Source organism: Bos indicus x Bos taurus, chromosome 19 (assembly GCF_003369695.1).
Source record: "Bos indicus x Bos taurus breed Angus x Brahman F1 hybrid chromosome 19, Bos_hybrid_MaternalHap_v2.0, whole genome shotgun sequence".
Taxonomy (NCBI): Eukaryota; Metazoa; Chordata; class Mammalia; order Artiodactyla; family Bovidae; genus Bos; species Bos indicus x Bos taurus.
Window position 1 is genome coordinate 52,582,556 of NC_040094.1, and position 17,864 is coordinate 52,600,419.

At 62.3% G+C, this 17,864-nt stretch overlaps 1 protein-coding gene across 3 annotated transcripts; it reads left to right on the top strand.

Annotated features, from left to right (window-relative positions):
* The first annotated feature begins 1,484 nt into the window (after nucleotides 1-1,484).
* CEP131 (centrosomal protein 131) lies at nucleotides 1,485-17,755 on the top strand. Of its 3 annotated transcripts, none has more exons than XM_027518021.1 (26): nucleotides 1,485-1,844; nucleotides 4,153-4,341; nucleotides 5,095-5,204; nucleotides 5,655-5,769; nucleotides 6,068-6,195; nucleotides 6,415-6,531; nucleotides 7,007-7,162; nucleotides 8,410-8,527; nucleotides 8,881-8,997; nucleotides 9,198-9,348; nucleotides 9,868-9,962; nucleotides 10,410-10,592; nucleotides 10,959-11,135; nucleotides 11,214-11,339; nucleotides 11,449-11,574; nucleotides 12,628-12,744; nucleotides 13,172-13,274; nucleotides 13,976-14,177; nucleotides 14,521-14,628; nucleotides 14,716-14,833; nucleotides 15,134-15,208; nucleotides 16,065-16,207; nucleotides 16,287-16,464; nucleotides 16,552-16,748; nucleotides 17,464-17,524; nucleotides 17,603-17,755. In XM_027518021.1, the coding sequence occupies exons 1-26, from the start codon at nucleotides 1,797-1,799 to the stop codon at nucleotides 17,675-17,677; spliced, it is 3,333 nt and encodes a 1,110-aa protein (XP_027373822.1). In that variant the 5' UTR covers nucleotides 1,485-1,796; the 3' UTR covers nucleotides 17,678-17,755. The 3 variants fall into 3 exon arrangements, with proteins under 3 accessions (XP_027373822.1, XP_027373823.1, XP_027373824.1); XM_027518022.1 differs by having other exon boundaries at nucleotides 1,485-1,714; XM_027518023.1 differs by lacking the exon at nucleotides 8,881-8,997 and having other exon boundaries at nucleotides 1,734-1,844.
* The last annotated feature ends 109 nt before the right edge of the window (nucleotides 17,756-17,864 follow it).

Consider the following 17,864-nt stretch of genomic DNA (forward strand, 5'->3'; position numbering starts at 1 on the left):
ATGGCATCTGGTCCCATCACTTCATGGGAAATAGATGGGGAAACAGTGGAAACAGTGTCAGACTTTATTTTTGGGGGGCTCCAAAATCACTGCAGATGGTGACTGCAGCCATGAAATTAAAAGACCCTTACTCCTTGGAAGGAAAGTTATGAGCAACCTAGATAGCATATTCAAAAGCAGAGACATTACTTTGCCAACAAAGGTCCGTCTAGTCAAGGCTATGGTTTTTCCAGTGGTCATGTATGGATGTGAGAGTTGGACTGTGAAGAAGGCTGAGTGCCAAAGAATTGATGCTTTTGAACTGTGGTGTTGCAGAAGGCTCTTGAGAGTCCCTTGGACTGCAAGGAGATCCAACCAGTCCATTCTGAAGGAGATCAGCCCTGGGATTTCTTTGGAAGGAATGATGCTAAAGCTGAAACTCCAGTACTTTGGCCACCTCATGCTAAGAGTTGACTCATTGGAAAAGACTCTGATGCTGGGAGGGATTGGGGGCAGGAGGAGAAGGGGACGACAGAGGATGAGATGGCTGGATGGCATCACTGACTCGATGGACGTGAGTCTGAGTGAACTCCAGCAGTTGGTGATGGACAGGGAGGCCTGGCGTGCTGCGATTCATGGGGTCGCAAAGAGTCGGACACGACTGAGCGACTGAACTGAACTGAACTGCCAGTGGGGACAGTGGTCTGGACGTGAGAAACGATAGGAAACAACCTCCAGGCGGTGGGAGGGCGGGTGGTGGGGAGTGGAGGTGGGGGATTAAAACTTCGGAGAAGGAGGCAAAAAAAAAAAAAAAAGGCGGTTGGGGGGAGGATGGCATTGTCAAGACAGGAAAAGAACAGAAAAAAAAAAAAAGGACAACGCCGCCACCGCGCGGTCTTGGGTGTAAGGAGGGGAGCTGGCATTAAGGGTGAGGGTAGGTGTCAGGGTCGCCCGAGGAAGGGCCCCTATTGACAGGCGGGCCTTCCTGGGACTCGCGGGTCCAGACCCCAAAACGGAGCTTTCAGAGGGTAACTGGACCCAGGTGTCCAGACGAGTCTGGGCAAGGAGGGAGCTCGGGTACCGCGCGAGAGCCCAGGGACCGCGTGGGATCCGCGGGACGGCATGGGAGCTAGGGGGACGACGCGGCCTGGGACTGAGTGGGAGCACGGAAGGCTGGCTGGGCCCACGGTAAGAAGAAGCGTGGAGCTACCCTTCGCGCTCCACGGCCCTCCCCACGCGCCGTCCCTTTCTCCTCGTCGCCCACCCCTTCTCAGAGGCTCCGCCTAGGGCCCGCCCCACCGCAGCCAAGGCCCCGCCTTCCGCGGCCATATCCAATCGGCAGCCCGCCGCCACCACAGGCACCACCCCAGCTCCCTGCGGCTCCTCCCACGGTTGAACTTCTCGAAGGACAGCCGAGCCACCCAATGAACTCCCGGAACGTCCGGAGTGGGCGGCCGGAGAGCCAATCCAGAAGGGGCGCGGGCAGGAAAGGCGGGCCTCCGTGACGGACGGGGAGGAGGTTCTAGGCTGTTTGGTTGCTAGCTGCCGCTGCTCGCCCGACCGCTTCATTGTCACCGGGCCTCGTAGTCAGCGCCGGGGCCTGGGGGCGCGAGGGCGCGAGGTCCCGAGGTCGTCGGCCCGAAGCCTAGGCTCCCCGTGTCTCCACTTGGAGGGCCCCGCGCATCCCTCGCCGTTCGGTCCTACAGGCCCCGAGTTCCAGGCCCGACTCACGCAGGTGAGAGGGTCCCTGTGCAATTGGGGTGGCCCCCGCAGGTGAAGAATCTCCAGGACCGGCGCACAAGGGCTGGCCCACGCAGATGAGGGGATCCTGGCCCGCGCAGGGAGGGGCATCCCGGGCTGTGCAGGTGAGGTGGAACGTGCCGGTGAGTGGGCCTCGTGCCAGTGAGAGGGGGCTCGTGCCAGTGAGGGCGTCCCCGCGCCGGTGAGGTGGTCCTGGGCCCGCCTAGGTGGGGAGGCCAGCGCAGGTGAGGGGGCCTGGCACTCACACAGGTGAAGAGGTCCATGCAGGTGAGGGGGGTTCTCGTGCAGTTTAGGGTACCCAGACGAGGGGGAAGATGCAGGTAAGAGCCCCTCAGCGCCCCCACACAGGTGAGGAGGGGCTCATGCCCCAGGGCCCGTGAGCTCCTACCGCTTTCCTGGGAGGATGATCTCCCTGCCTTGAGCCAAACCCCAGGGACATGGGGAGCTGCCTGCAGGGAAGCTTCCTGGGGTTCTGGGACAGCTCATCCTGAGAGGTCCAGGTGGAGGCTCTGGACACCACCTTCAGATCCTGGGAGGGACACCTCTGTATGCAAGATGAGGTCTAGTCTGGAGGGTTCCATGGAGAGGTTTTGTTTACCATCCCAGAGCCCCCCACACTCCTTGCTGCTCAAGGGTGCCAGCCCCTCGAGTGGGCCCAGTTAGGCTGGGTGTGGCTGGTGCCTGGAAGAGAGAAGGGTGTTAAATTTCACTCACACTACCGGAAACACATACCCAAGGACACTGGCCTAGTGAGTGGCAGGGACAGCCTCTGCCTTCACTCTGGAGAGTAGGGGCCAAAGCCTCTGCTGTGGGTGTTGGGGCTGAAGGAGGCTGCAGTGCTGAACCTGGGTGACGATGGTGTGTGCCCGCTGGCCCACCAGAGTCCTCTATGCCATGGAGGGCCATGCTCATTCCTTTCTGGTCCCTCCTGGTGCCAGCTCATCCCCTCTGGTTACCTGAGCACGTGCCACATGCCAGATTCTGGGGTTGCAGGGTCCCCACTCTCGTGGACCTTCCATTCTTACGAGGGCGTCCGGCAGCGCACAGACCAACCTGTGTGGGCAGGTGGCCAAGGGAGACAAGGGAAGCAGGATGATGGAGTGAGGAGTGACAGGGACAGGCAGTCCTCTGAGTTGGGGGGGCAGGGGCGCCTCAGGACATCCCAGGGAAGGGTCTCAAGCAGATCGAAGGAGGGAAAGGGAGGCAGTGAGGAGGTCACAGAGACAGGGTCAGGTCTTAGAGGCGTTGTTCTCAGTCCAGGTCTGGTGACTTTATTCCTCCTGCCTGAGTGTCCTCCCGCCCTGATCTGAGACCCGGTTCAGAAAGATCAGCTAAGGATGCCTTGTGGGGAGAGGCTAGGCTGGTCAGGCAGGGCCAGAGGAGGGGTTGCCGTAGTTTTTCAGTCTGAGGAGATGGGGGCTCAGGCGGGGGTTGTGGAGGGAAGGGACTGACGGGAAAGGGGCACCGGCTAGGTGCCTGAGGGGGTGGGGGCGGAGGTGAGAGGCGGAAGAGGTCAGGATGAGACTTGAATCTTTGGTCTGAGCCAGTTTCAGAAAACACCCACTGGGGAGGGGCAGCTGGAGGTGGCAGTCAGGAGTCTGTTTGGGTCTGAGGTGCCATGTACTCCATGGTCAGCTAAGCTGGGAACTAGGGGATAAGGGGGTGGTGAGAGGTATGCCTGTGGGAACCGGCCATGCAGAGATGGTGTTTGACGCCAGGAGGCCAGAGGCTGTCCCCTAGGATAGAGGGAAGAGGCCCAGGGCTGAGCAGTCGGATGGGAAGGGCCAGCAATGTACAGTGAAAGTGCCACCCTAGGAGGGAAGGAGGGGAACCTCAACACAAGAGTAGATGCTGCCTCCCAGGAGCTCGTGGGTATTCTGGATGGTTCTAAGGAGACAGAGGGAGAGTTCCATGGCCAGATAAGTTTAGGGGCTTTAACAAATCCCAGTTTGAATATCGCCCGTGGGGTGCTCACCACAGGCCAGCCTCAAGGCCACCTTGTCTGAACCTCATGATACCCTGTGAGGAGGCACTTTTGAAGGCCCATTTTATAGATGAGGAATACGGGGCCCAGGCAGGTAGAGTACCTGTCGTGGGATGAGGGCTCATACCTATGACTTTCAGCAGCCCAGGATCACCCCCTGCAGTGCCCTTCCAGGGAGGGTCATCTTGACCCCAGGAAACCTCCTTTTGCTGTTAATGCTCAGTGTCCTGCTCTGCCACTTGCTTCTGCTCCTGATAAGGAGACAGCCACCAAGCAACAAGGGTCCTGGGCACGGCAGGCCTCTGGGGAGCTGAGCGGTGTGCAGACTCGGACCCTCAGCCCTAGGCCCTGCGGCCGAGCTGGAGAGGGCGTGCACACCACCTGGTCCCTCGGAGGACGCCTGCTTACCGCCCTTATTCTCTTCTCAGGGCCACCTGTCCACCATGAAAGGCTCCAGGGCCCTCAGCGGTCCCGAGGGCAGCCTGGAAGGTGTGGACTTGAGTCTGACAGGCCTCCCTCCACCCATGAACCGGCGCCCCAATAGTGCTTCCGCCACCAAGCCCATCACCCGCTCCATCTCCGTGGTCACGGGCAATGAGCCAAGGAGGAAGCTGTTGGTGAGTATTAGAGCTGGGTATCAGGTCTGGAGGCTATTCAGGGCCCCCTGTCTTGGGGTGGCGTCTGACTCCTGGGTAAGCTGCACACCTCAGCAGGCACCTTCATGTCCATTATCCCATTATCCCTGGGGCTATCCGGGGGCAGGAAGGACTCTGGCTCATAGACTAGGGAGCTGACTCACCAAGAGGTCGCTGCTAGGGTCACCTGGCCCCACATAGAGCCTAGATCCTGCCAGCACCAAGTCCTCCATCCCTCCTGTTCCAGTGTGTGATTCCTCTGTGAGGTTGATGTGTGGGAAAGGAGGAGCTCCTGGTGGCCTTGGACATACCGTGCAGGGCAGGCAGTCGGTGGCAGGTGGGTAGCCGGATGGCAGCAGGAACTCTGGGACGAGAGCTGCCATGGGGAGTGGACGGCCAGGCTCATTGGTGAGAAGGTGATGAGGAGGAGGGCAGCCTTTGCTGCGGTGCCTGGGCAGGCGTCACATGCCTCCCCTTGGACCTTCCACCTGCCAGGGGTGAGGCGCTCCCGTTTCACATGAGAGGCCGGGGACCTGCCCCGCCTCAGCTGGACAAACCCAGGGCCCCCACGGTGTTCCCCCTCCCACCTGTCACCTGTTCCCCCTGCTTACCTGTCTACATGTGACCCAGGAGAGCCTCTCACTCAATCTGGGTCCAAGCCTGGCCTGGCCCTGAGTGGACTCACAAGGTCTGAAACCTCAGCCACACGGTCAGTTGCTTCCCTCCTTTTTGCAGGAGAACCCAGGGCCCGGAGGCTCCCGGGCCATTAACAACCTTCGCAGATCTAACAGCGCCACGCAGGTCAACCAGCCACAAGCCAACCAGGCATGGCCCAGCCCCCTCAGGTAACCTCTGACCCCCCAGGTACTCCCGTCCTGCTCTCCTGCCTCAGTTGGTCCTTCTCCCAGCCTCACCGGCGTGAGCGCTGGCTGGACAGGGGCCCAGCACGGGGCAAGGCAGGCAGGATGAGTCTTGGCCTGTCATTTCCTGCGCAGAGATGTGAATCTCAAGGCTGCCCCCGCCACCACCCACCTGCTCCTCTCCCTTGTCTTTGTTGAGCTTTCCCTGGGGCTGTCATGGTGGCCACAGGACAGGGTGCGAGCGTCTCTTCCAGGAGTGGTTGTCAGAGCGGGGCTGAGAAGTGATATTTCATGCCACAAGCTTGGGAGTAGGAGATCCCATCAGTGACCTGGCCCCTCCTGTCCCCTTGTAAGATGAGTTCCCATCTGGATTCCTGGAGCCGGGCTCCCCAGGCCCTGTGACTGACCTTGCTTGCCATCCTCTCTGTGACTCAGGCCGGCAGAGCCCCCAGACTTCCTGACTCTCTTCGAGGGCAGCCCCAGTGGGAGAAAAAGGCCAGCCAGTCTGAGCAAAGCCTCCAGTGAGAAGGGAGCCACGTGGAATGTGCTGGTGAGGCTGCAGCTGAGCTGAGTCGACAGGCCGTCAGGCTGTTTCATTGGGGCTGACGCCTGGTTCTGACTTTGTTCTCACTGCCCTGCAGGACGGGCTGGTGGGGGGCAGGGGGCATCAGTGTTAGTTAGCCAGCTTTGACCACAGTGGTCAGTGTGAGGAGGAGCAAAGACCGTCCCAGCCTCTGGGTCCTCTCACAGCTCCCCATGTGTGGGTGAGGCGGTGGGGGCAGGGCAGGGGCCCCGCGTCAGAGGTGCGTGCAGCGGGGTGATGGACTGTTGCCTGTGTGCACTGACAGGATGACCGGCCCAGGGCCTTTACCTTGCCATCCGATGCCCAGAGTCCTGGAGCCCTCGACGTGCCAGTGGGCCCGAGGAGAAGAGAGTGCACGGTGCCCCTGGCCCCCAACTTCACCGCCAACAACAGGTACATTGGCTGCACCCTCACACCCTGGGTTCCACTTGGCCGAACAGCCTGATGGAGCTTCCCTGGGTCCTGAGAAGGGCCCCACCTTTGGGCATGGTGGCCGTGGAGGGGCCCGGCAGGGACACTGGGACAGTGCCACAGTGAGCCCTGGCACCACCTGCGTGAATCGGGGGTCCTTTCCGAGCCTGAAGCCACCCCCACCCCCGTCTCTCCCGGCAGGAGCAACAAGGGTGCCGTGGGCAACTGCGTCACCACCATGGTGCACAACCACTACACCCCCTCAGAAAGGGTGCCGCCGCCCCCCAAGAGCTCCAACCGCACGGCTCCCTCCCTCAAGTAAGGCCCTGGCTGCACAGGCAAGCCCAGGCTCATCTTGATCTGGGGTTCCACTGAGCAAACCACAGCTGCCCCCCACGTCCCCTGTCCCCATCTGAGACCAAAGCCAAGGGGGACCTTGAGCAGGCTGAGCAGAGCAGCCCCACCGCCGGTCCCTCACCCTCATGTCCAGTGCATAGCATGCTCAGGTCAGGGACGGCCTATGGGTGTCGAGTCACCATCCGGCTCTGGGATCCTGCTGTTTTAAGTGTGGAGCCCTTTAACCCTGGGTGCCACCAGATGGGCCCTGGTGGGGGAGTAGGTGACCCTGAGGATGACCAGCATGTCAGAACAGGACCTCACCTGCTCCTGGGGTCCTCAGGCCCTGGGACTAGGCTACGGCGGCTCCCCGAGCCACAGACAGAGCCGTCCCCTGGGAGCCGGGAGAGGGGGCCATGTTAGGCGGCCGTGAATCTTTCTCCCTCCTCCCGGTCAGCAACATCATCAAGGCAGCCACGGATGAGGGCGAGGGCAGCAGCCTCGGGAAGCCTCAGAAGAATGTGGCCCGCAGCAACCACGTGGTCCAGAATAACTCGGGGGGTACCACCGGCCTGCTCAGACGGAAGGAGGTGACCGAGGAGGAGGCTGAGAGGTGACCACCCCTGGGGCTGGGAGGAGGCCTGAGGTGCCAGGGAGAGAAATGTCCACTCAAGAATTGTTTTAAGATGACGCAGGCTGAAAAGACCACACGTTGTACAGTTCTCTTCATACAAAGCATCAACAAAAGCAGATCTGCAGAATCAGAAAGTAGAGCACTGGCTGGCTGGGGCCAGAGGAGCGCAGAGGGGGTCTTTTAGGATCAGTGGAAACATTCTAGAACTGGATCATGCCAGTGGTCATAGAGCTCTCTAAATTTACTAAAAATCATTGAATGGTATATTCCAAATGGGTAAGTTTTATAAGTATGTAATCACTTCAGTAAACTGCCAAGTAAAAAAACATTAAACAGAAGGAAGATAAAAAACTGCAAAGGTCAGAACACTGATGGCGCTGCCCCTGAAATCTGGCCCCTGGAGAGGGCGGGATGTGGGCGCAGTGGGATCTTCTGCTGTGGCTGCAGGTCTGTGACATGCTTGGTCAGAGCCTGGGCTCTGAGAGCCTCACCTGGCTGAGCAGTCATCACGGCTGTCCCAACAGAGCTCAGAACCAGGCCCTGGAAATGGGTGAGCGGGAGGAGCTGGGCAAGGCCCGGGTGTCCCCACTGGGACACCCCTCTGGGTGCATGTCCCACGGCCGGTGACCGCTCACATCCTGTATGGTCCATTAGCGCCTCTGCCAAGTGAATTGACAAGGGGTCCCGAGAGCCCAGATGAAGGCTTTGGGTTTAACCTGCTTTACTGAGTAAAATGTACACGCAACAGGGTGCCCCTCTTAGGGCGCAAGTTTATGAACTCAACGCGTGTGTAGTCGGAACAACATCACCCCCTACCCCAGGATCCCCTCACGCACCCTCCCCCAGCCCCTCCTGGCCAAGATCCTGGCCACACCAGCCTGTCCCCTCTAGTTTGCTTTCCCCGGTGGGCCATGCCTGGAGCCCCAGCCTGTGGCCCCCGTGCTCAGCCTGCAGGGCCTCTGACTTGTTACTCTTTGTCTCTGAGCAGTGTCATCATCAGGAGCACACAGCGTTCGCCCACAGGTGGTGGTGGGCCTCTGGGTTCCTTTCAGTTTCTATTGATCATGAATAGTCTGTGGGGATGAGCTTTTCCATTTCCCCGGGGAACGCTGGCACTTGAAGAAGGGCCGCGTGCACCGCCGCTTCTCTGCCCGCTGGGCCTCCTGGAGACCCAGGGAGGGAGGCTGTGACTCAGCCGCCTCCATCCTGACCCCGCTCTCTGGCAGGTTCATCCACCAGGTGAACCAGGCTGCTGTCACCATCCAGCGTTGGTACCGACACCAGGTGCAGCGGCGCCGAGCCGGAGCTGCCCGCCTGGAGCGCCTGCTGGCATCCAAGCGAGAGGTCAGTGTGGGTGTGTGAGCCACACTCTGAGGGGTGGGCGTGAATCCCAGGGGTCCTGCTGTGTACGGCAGGGTTTCGACCAGTGGGCTTGAACCTAGAATTGCCCCATGAGTCCACTTCATCTAGGGGGTCAGCTTCCTCCCTCCCGAATTGCTCGGTCACAGGACCTGGGTGCCGGGTCACCCCTGCTGAAACGTGGGGTGGGTTTCTAGCTGGGAGGCAAAGCCATTTCCCATCTGCAGGAGCCGCTGACCACCTGAGAGAGGGGGGCTTGTCCTCTGTGGGGCAGGGAAATGGCAGGATGGGGCCACCCCATCTCTCCAGTCAAACCCACTGTGGCTTGGCTTCTGCAGGGGCAGCGGCAGCGGCTGGGAGAGGGGTCCCTCCTGGACCAACACCAACAGAGAGAGGCAGCTAGGAGGAAGGCCAGGGAGGAGAAGGCGCGCCAGGCCCGGAGGGCAGCCATCCAAGTGAGGGGGTGGCCTGAGCCACGTGGGGAGCCTGGCACTGAGGGAGGACCCTCTGTGCCAAGACCACTTGTGCTCCTGGGGACCCTGCTGCCCCCTTCCCCCAGACCCTGGGCACGGGGCCTTGGGCAGTGTGATTCGAGGAGGATGAGGGCCGGCCCTCTCCCCTGGCCCCAGCTGCTCACAAGGGCTCCCCACGACAGGAACTGCAGCAGAAGCGAGCCCAGAAATCAGGCAATGCTGACCTTGGGCTGCTGAAGGGGATGGGGGAGACGGAGAAGCCCCAGCCCACCCAGGAGCCAGCCATGAGGCCGGGGAGCACCACTCAGCAGACCCGCAAGGCCAATAACACTGGTGAGCAGGGCTGAGAGCCCAGAGGCTGCCCTGCCACCCACCCACCACTGCCTCCGGCTCTGTGTGTGGTCACCCCGATATGGTGACTTCCCCTGGAGTTATCCCTAAAAGCAGATGCCTCCTGCCCAGACCTCCCCATCCTTCCCCATCCCTCTCCCTCAGGGAGGCTCCTGGCTAAGAAGGTACAGCCTTTGCCAATGTCTCCTGGTGCCCTATGCCACTGCCCCATTGGCAGCTTCCACTCATGAATGAGTCTGCTCTCAGCAGACACCAGGCCCTGCTCCTCCACTCCTGTCCCAGTTACTCTGGACCTGGACACAGGGTCCTTTCAGAGCAGCTGCACCAACTCTGTGACCTCTCACTCCAGAAGGTCAGGGCTCCCCAGTGTCCCCACTGCTCCATGAGGTCCACCGTGGTGTGTGCGGTCCCAGGCCTGCCTCCCCTGTGCCTGGCTTCTTCCCAAGGGCTCCTCCATGTCTGCAGCCCCCTGGTGGGCTGACACTGTGTTCTGTTGTGCAGGGGCCAGCTTCCACACCGCAGGCTCGGAGGACGCCGGCCAGCCTGCCCTCGGCTCGTCCCCAGAGCCCCGGCAGCTCTCAGAGGACAAGCCTCAGGTCTCAGCACAGCCTTTCCAACCCTGCCTGCCTGCCTTCGGCTCTGGGGTGCATCGGTGCCGGGGTGGTTGGCACCTACCCCTTCGCTGCCCCTCCCTGGCTGTGGGGTCACTCACACCAGGAAAGGCAACCCAGGATGGGTCTTGTCAATCCAGCAGAAGGCTGGGGTCTCAATGGTTGCTCTGGAATCTCTCTGGGTATTCATGGATGCTGGGGTGGCACCACTACAGGCCAATAGAAAAGAGCTGGAAGCTCAGGTTAGGCATTCGCCAAAGCCTCCAGCCTCTGGAGACCCCTCCCACCAAGCCACCCTTTTTGTTTTCCTGGAGGTGGGGCGGGGCGGGTCGAGTTTAGTCCACGTGGCTGGGCAGGCACGTGCTCATGTGGAGAAAGCTTCACCCTTCTGTTCTCTGGTGGTCTCTGCCTCTAACGGCCCATCTACTGCAGGATGCCAGCCTCCAGGACGTGCCTGGTGAGGGCCTGGAGGGCATGGGCCGAGCTGGGAGCAGGGCTAAGTCAAAGGCAACCCTGGACGAGCTGCTGGACACGCTGAAGCTGCTGGAGCAGGAACCTGAACCGCTGCCCTGCCCCCGGGCCTACCACAAGGACAAATATGCCTGGACCGACGAGGTGACCACGGGCCCTGGCACTGCCCATTCAGGTCCCAGGGGTGCTTTGGGGGCCGGGGCAGTCCACCAGCCTCCTCTCTGCTCTAGTAAGGACCCTAACGAGGGCCAGATGGGACCTGATTGAATCTCCCCAGTTATCCCATGGCTCACTAAGGGTTAGGACCCTCAGAAGAACCCAGGAGTGGAGGTGGGGTGGGTACTGCCTCTCTGCCAGTGGTACCCCCTGCCAGGGTCTGGGGAGCTTGAGAGGCCCTCCCTCCAGACCAGGCCTTCCTCTACCCCAGGGGACCCTGAGCAGCTTCTGGAAGGCTGACCCAGAGTCCTCAACTGTCCAAATGGCCCCTAACCCTGCACCCCTCCTACACAGGAGGACGATGCCAGCTCCCTGACAGCGGACAACCTGGAGAAATTTGGGAAGCTGAGTGCAGCCGCTGGCCCCCCTGAGGATGGGACCCTGCTTTCAGAGGCCAAGCTGCAGAGCATCATGAACTTCCTGGACGAGATGGAGAAGTCTGGGCAGGGCCGGCCGGCCTCAGCTCCTCAGGTGTGGAAGGGGTCTCCAGGGGGGACAGCAGGTCATTAGCGGGTGACCATGGCCTGCCTGACACAGCCACGTTTGCAGGGGCCCATGCCGGAGGAGGGGCTGGGGCGCCTGGAGCCTACGTCCGAGGTCAGCACATCAGTGATGCGACTGCAGCTGGAGGTGGAGGAGAAGAAGCAGGCGATGGTGCTGCTGCAGAGGGCGCTGGTAACGTCCCCATCAGCACTGCATCTGTCCCCAGGGCCCCAGCCGGAGCAAGCCCCTGGCCTGACCCTTGAGGGCCTCGCCTCCGTCTCTTCTCCCGCACCCGCTACAGGCACAGCAGCGAGACCTCACCTTCCGGCGGGTCAAAGAGACGGAGAGGGAGCTGGGCCGGCAGCTGCGGCAGCAGAAGGAGCACTACGAGGCCACCATACGGCGGCACCTGTCCTTCATAGACCAGGTGGCGCTGCCTGGACGTGGGGCTCGGCACGGGTCAGGAGGACGGGACTGGGTTCCAGACCAGCTTGGGCTTGGTGGAAATTTCTGGACCCATAGGCCTCCCCTGTGGGCCTCCTTCTCTCTCTGTAGGAACAGACAGCAGCTCCCTCTGTGGAGACCAGGGCTGGTCCAACACACACCAGCCCCACGGTGCTGCCCCCCCGCCCCCCCTGCCATGATGCTCCCCACGGCCATAACCCTCCCCCGACCCATGGCCATGGTCCTCGACCCAGCATGGTGGGCAGGCAGCAGGAGCAGGTGGGCAGAGAATGTCCAAGGTGGGGTCCAGCCCTGCGGGGTCAGTCAGGACCAGTTGGTCCTCTGGGGGCCTGGGGACACACCCAGCAGGACAGACTCTGAACTTTCCTGTGCACGTGGACTCTCCTGGGGAGGCCACCCCTGGTCTGCGGGGGCTGGCGGGGCAGCCAGAGCTCTCCTGACAGGGTGGTGGAAGCTTCGCGCCCACCCTGTGCTCAGCTGAGCTCCCGTTGGGTCCTTTTCTGAGGAAAACTCTGTGTGAGGGGTCTGTGGAGAGAGAACAGAGCCCAGAGGAACCAAGTGGCCTCCGGTGACCATTAGCTACACTCTGCTTGGCGGCCATAGGTGTCTGCAAATGAGGGGTCTGCCTGGAGTCCTCCACGAGGCTGGGTGCTGTCCTGGGGGCTTTGTGGAGACACCTTGGCAGGCAGTGGGCAGGCCCTTCTCCACAGGCCGGGTGACGGGGTTGACAGAATGACCCCCGTTCCAGGAAGCTCCTGGTGTGGCCACAGTCGGGGCCTTGTAGCCAAGGCACTGGCACTGTCCGAGCGCTGCTGACACCAGCCAGGTCCCAGAGGGATCGAGGCTTGGGCAGCTGTCGCCCTTGTCCACGTGTGTGCTCCCCAGACTCAGGGTCCTCCCTCAGACCAGGGGGCAAAGCAAGGCTCAGGATTTGGTGTGCGGGCCTCCTGGGTGAGGGGAGGCTGGGCCTCCTGGCCTCACAGGGCAGCAGCCTCACCTCCACCCCTGGTTGCAGCTGATCGAAGACAAGAAGGCTCTGGGCGAGAAGTGCGAGGCCCTGGTGGCTGAGCTGAAGCTGGGGGACCAGAGGCGCAAGGACAGGGAGGCCCAGCTGCAGGAGCAGCATGAGCTGGTGAGCCCTTTGCCCTCCCACCACCTGGCCCAGGCCTGGAGGCCCTGTGGGAGGGACCCCAGGACAGGCGGCCCCCGGCACCTCATTCCTTGGCCTCCGAGCTGCTTTCCCAAAGCTTGGCAAGTGGCTGACCCTGGGGTGGGGGCTGAGGGACTTTGGAGACTGCTCCTGTGTCACAGGTAAGGAGGTGTAGTTCAGAGGAGGTGACCGGGGACCTACCACAGCACTGGTCTTTGGTCAGAGGGACCCCGCTAACTCCTCCCAGCTTTCATCAGACAAGGACCGCGGTCCCTGGTGCATCCTGGTTTGTCCAGGGTCACTGTTGAAAGGCTGCCTCCTGAAACCCATGGGCAGCCAGGAACAGGGTGTCTTTGCATCCTCCTGCTTTCTACAGGTCCTCTGTTGACTCCTGTTTCCTTGTTGATAGGAGATTAAGAAACTCAAAGAACTCATGAGCGCCACGGAAAAAGTCCGCAGAGAGAAGTGGATCAATGAGAAAACCCGGAAGATCAAGGAGATCACGGTCAAAGGTAGGGGCCATCATGCTGGGAGCCACCACGTGGGCAGGACAGTCATGAGGGTCTCGAGTAAGGACAGTAGTTCCAGTCGCATGTGTGGCACAGGGACTTCCTAGGAAGCAGTGAGACCCAGGGATGGGCCTCACTGGTTCGAGGCTGGGAGGAGCAGGGGAGGCTGGTGGCACACGAGCTTGGCCACAGACCAGCGTCCTGACACAGGGCCCCGTCCAGGGTGGGGGCCTAGGCTCCCTTTGATGGGTCTTCTTGCCTCCTCCAGCTTCCAGGGGAGTGAGTGGGGTGGGGTGGGGTGGGGGGAGTGGTCTTGGTTGGGGGAGGATGGCTGCTCGTCTCCCACTCATAGAACCCTCTAAGGACTGGTGGGACAGCCCCAACTGTGCCTGCCCACCCCTGGCCCTCCTGCCCAGGACACCCTCCTCTGCAGTGACCCCTTCTTCCAGGGAGACTCTGCAGGCCAGAGCACCAAGGGGGGAGCCTCAGTGCAGTGGGCGGGGAGTGGCGCTGTGGGCACTGGTGGGCTCAGCTGTGCTTCAGGCTGGAGCCCCTGGAGGGGGTCTCCTGGCTGGTCCGCAGCCCTGGTGTCCCAGTGGGCAGAGGTCAGTGGTCCCACACAGTTCAGGTGGGCGCGGGGCAGGGCCCCTGCAGTGCAGTGGTGGACAGAGGTCCCGCAGCATAGTACTCCCCCCAACCCGCAGGCCTGGAGCCTGAGATCCAGAAGCTGATCGCAAAGCACAAGCAGGAGGTAAAGAAGCTCAAGGGTCTGCATGCGACAGAGCTGCTGCAGGCAGAGGAGCGCGCGGCGCAGCACTACGGCCGGCAGGCGGAGGAGCTCCGCGAGCACCTGGAGCGGGAGAAGGAGGCGCTGGGCCGGCAGGAGTGGGAGCGAGCCCAGCAGCGGTGGGGGTCCCGGGGACACTGGTGGGGGAGCGAGGCCTGGTGTGTGCACAGACTCCCAGAGTGAACAGTACCTGCTCCCTGGCAGCCTCCCTCCAGGGTCAGAGAAATCTGGGGCGGGGGGCGGGGCGGTTAGTGCAGGACACCGAGGGGCAGGACAGCTGTAACTGTACTGGGCAGTTCAGTTCCTAGGATGCGCTCTGGGGGGCGGCTGGGATGGACAGCGCGGGGACCACTGCTGGGTTCTGAGCTTGTCCTGGCTGCGCCTGCCCTGGGCCCCTGTGGTGTGAGGTGCTCCTGTGTCTGCCCCACCCCCCACCCCTGCCAATGAGTCCTGTGTCCACAGTTTCGAGCAGCACCTGGAGCAGGAGCAGCGGGCCCTGCAGCAGCAGCGGCGGCGGCTCTACAACGAGGTTGCGGAGGAGAAGGAGCGGCTTGGCCAGCAGGCCGCCAGGTACTGCGGGGCGGGGCCTAGCCCTGCCCATCCCTGCCCTGCCCAGCCTCATCTAGCCTCCCAGGACTGACCCCTGCTCACCTGCAGGCAGCGGGCAGAGCTGGATGAGCTGAGGCGGCAGCTAGAGGAGAGCAGCTCGGCGGGGGGCCGGGCCCTGAGGGCCGAGTTTGAGAAGGGGAAAGAGGAGCAGGAGCGCAGGCACCAGGTCAGCCCCGCCCCCGGCCCAGGCCCCGCCCCCAGCCCCTCCGCTTCCCTCTGGGCCTGCCTAGCAGGAAAGCACCCACCAGGGGTGGAGGAGGGCAACCGCCGGGACCAGCGTCCCACCTGCCACAGGGTAGCAGCTGCTTGAAGCACTGTGCCGAACCTGGTTTCACACTAGGAATCTCCCCAGCCAGCTCCCCACAAACCCTCAGCTTGACCTCAGGCCCATGCAGGCCCTGACAGACCCAGCTCTGGGTGGGGAGCGGCCAGGCAAGGCTGCTGTCACACTGTCGCCTGCCCCCAGATGGAACTGAAGGCCCTGAAGGACCAGCTGGAGGTGGAGAGACAGATGTGGGAAGCCAACTCCGCCAAGAAAGAGGTGGGAGGCGGGTGAGGCTGGGACGGGGTGGGGGCTTTCTTCCCTCTCCCCTCCTGCCCAGACTCAAAGCAGGCCTGTAGGCCCTACATCGGTGGCCTCCCCTTGGGCGGGTATGGGTTCTGGCTGCCTGGGGTTGGCGGTGTGATTCTGGCCATAGTTGAGTGAACTTCTAGCTGGGCATGGGAGAGACTGGGGGGCTGGAGTGGACCCCAGAGGATGGTGGTGGATGTTCTGAAAGTTGACAGGCTGACCCACAACCAGTGTGAGGGGCCCACTTGAGAGCAGGGCTCCCCTTATTCTCTCATGCCAATGTCCAGATAGGCTGTGGCACCACGCTCTCCTGTCCTGAAAGGAGGTGGTGGTGGAGAGGCACACAGGGGCCACACGAGCCATCAACTAGGGGACAAAGCCTGAGTGTGGCCCAGTGGCCACCCTGTCCCCTTCCCACAGCCACTCATGGAGGGGTCCTCGTATCTGTGGGATACGTTCCCAGACTTGGCTGAGTCAGAGGGCGTGGTGTGTTCAGCTAGATGGGATTTGCAGGTTGCCTTCCAAAAGGCTGCCCCACTGATGCTCTCATTCCTGGGTGGGGGCCCCCGGCCGTGTGGGTGCCCCACCCTGCCCTCAGCAGCCAGATGAGGTCCCTTCTTTTATCAGGATCAGTTTGGCAGAAGACACGGTCTCTGAGTGGGAGAAGAACTAGGCTGTGCTGACAGTTCCCACTCAGGCCCCTGCTGGGTCCCATGCTGGGTCCTGATGACAGGGCATGGCCCTCACCCCTGAGGACAGGTGAGGTCCTCAGCATCCTCCACCACCCTCAGCCAGCTCCCCCAGCCCCCATGTGCCTCCCCTGCAGGAAGCATGGTTGCTGAACCGAGAACGGGAGCTAAAGGAGGAGATCCGGAAAGGCCGGGACAAGGAGATTGAGCTGGTTATCCACCGGCTGGAGGCTGACATGACACAGGCCAGGGAGGAGAGCGAACGGGCTGCGGAGAACCGGTGAGGCCCTAAGAAGCCCAGAGCAAGGCCCAGAGATGGGCCACAGGGCTGCCCCTGACCCAGCTTCTCCTGCCACCAGGGTCAAGCGCCTCCGGGATAAGTACGAGGCGGAGCTCTCGGAGCTGGAGCAGTCAGAGCGGAAGCTCCAGGAGCGGTGTGCAGAACTGAAGGGGCGCCTCGGGGAGGCCGAAGGGGAGAATGTGCGTCTGCAGGGCCTGGTGCGACAGAAGGAAAAGGAGCTGGCAGACGTGAAGGCGGTGAGCAGGTGGATCAGGCACCTGAGCCCTGGCCCCCAGCCCCCGCCATCCACTCACACTGTCCCTGTCGTCCCCCATGTCCCTCAGGTGAATGAGCAGCTGACTGGCGAGCGCAGCAGCCTTGCCCAGGTCCTTCGCCAGGAGTTTGCCGACCGGCTGGCGACATCTGAGGAGGAGAACCGGCAGACCAAGGCGGAGCTGGCTGAGCTGCGGGCCCGCCAGCGGCTGGAGCTGGAGCAGCTCACACGGGAGAAGCAAGCGGAGCTGGAGGAGGTTCATGGGAGGTGGGCTCCTGGGTTGACAGGGGTCCTGGGGAGCACAGGGCTGGGGAAGGCAGACAGGACCCTGTGGCTCCAAAGAGGATGCTGGGCCAAGGACGGTGAACGGCTGCGCTCCCTCCTTCCCGCTGATGCGGAATGCGTCCATCAGCCGCAGCCAGGGGCTCCCTGCTTGAGGCTCGGTTGTCCTCTCTGTGTGATGCTGGCCCCAGGGCCTGGGAGGAAGCCAGCCATCCCAAACCAGGGCAGGTGCCCCACCTGTGGGTGTCCAGAGAGGAGCTCCCTGGCCCTTGGCCCCTTGGGACCGGGTGGAGTGGGTGCTGTGCAAATAGGCTGACCCCTCCTCCCCTCCCCACCAGCTATCCCTTAGTCCTTCCCAGGTCTCTGGCCTCTCACCCCTGCTCCGTGGGTGCTCTTTGAGGCAGGCATATGGTGGAGGCTTCCTGGCCTCCTCTCAGCAGGGAGCCCTTCCCAAAGGGCGTGGCTTCACATGGGGTCAGCTGTGGGGTCACAGATCCTGTTGTCAGCTCCTCCAGGCCGCGCAGTGCCCAGTCAGCAGGACTGGGATGGGCTGGGCCGGACAATAGCTCCTCCTGCTCTTTGGTGGGAGTGGGGCGGGGGTGGAGATCTCCCACCACCCACCCTGGCGCGCTCAGCTACAGGCTGGCCTGGGGGTCTGGCTCGGCCACTGCACTGAAGCACCCCGTGCACTCCCCCGCAGGGTGAAGATGGCCCTGGCAAAGAAGGAGGAGGCTGTGAGCAGCCTCCGGAAGCAGCACCAGGTGGGTGCCCACTGCTGGCCTGCCTGAGGGGTGGGGTGGGGTGGCCCTGGCCTGACCAGGGTGCACCGGGTGTTGTAGGCTGCGATGAAGCGGGCTGAACACCTGGAGGAGCTGCTGGAGCAGTGCAGGCGGCCATTTCCGAGCGCCAAGTGACCACCGGCTGCCACAGGCTGCGGCTACCCTGCGGGACACTGAGGCTGCGTGGTAACAGTAAAGAGGTGTCTTTTAATACTTTGCGTGACCCTGACTCGTCTCTCCTGGTCTGGGGCCTGGGGTGGTGGGGATGGAGGCTCCTCGAGGCCAGGTGTGGGGTACCCAGCCCAGCTTTGCTCTCAATCTG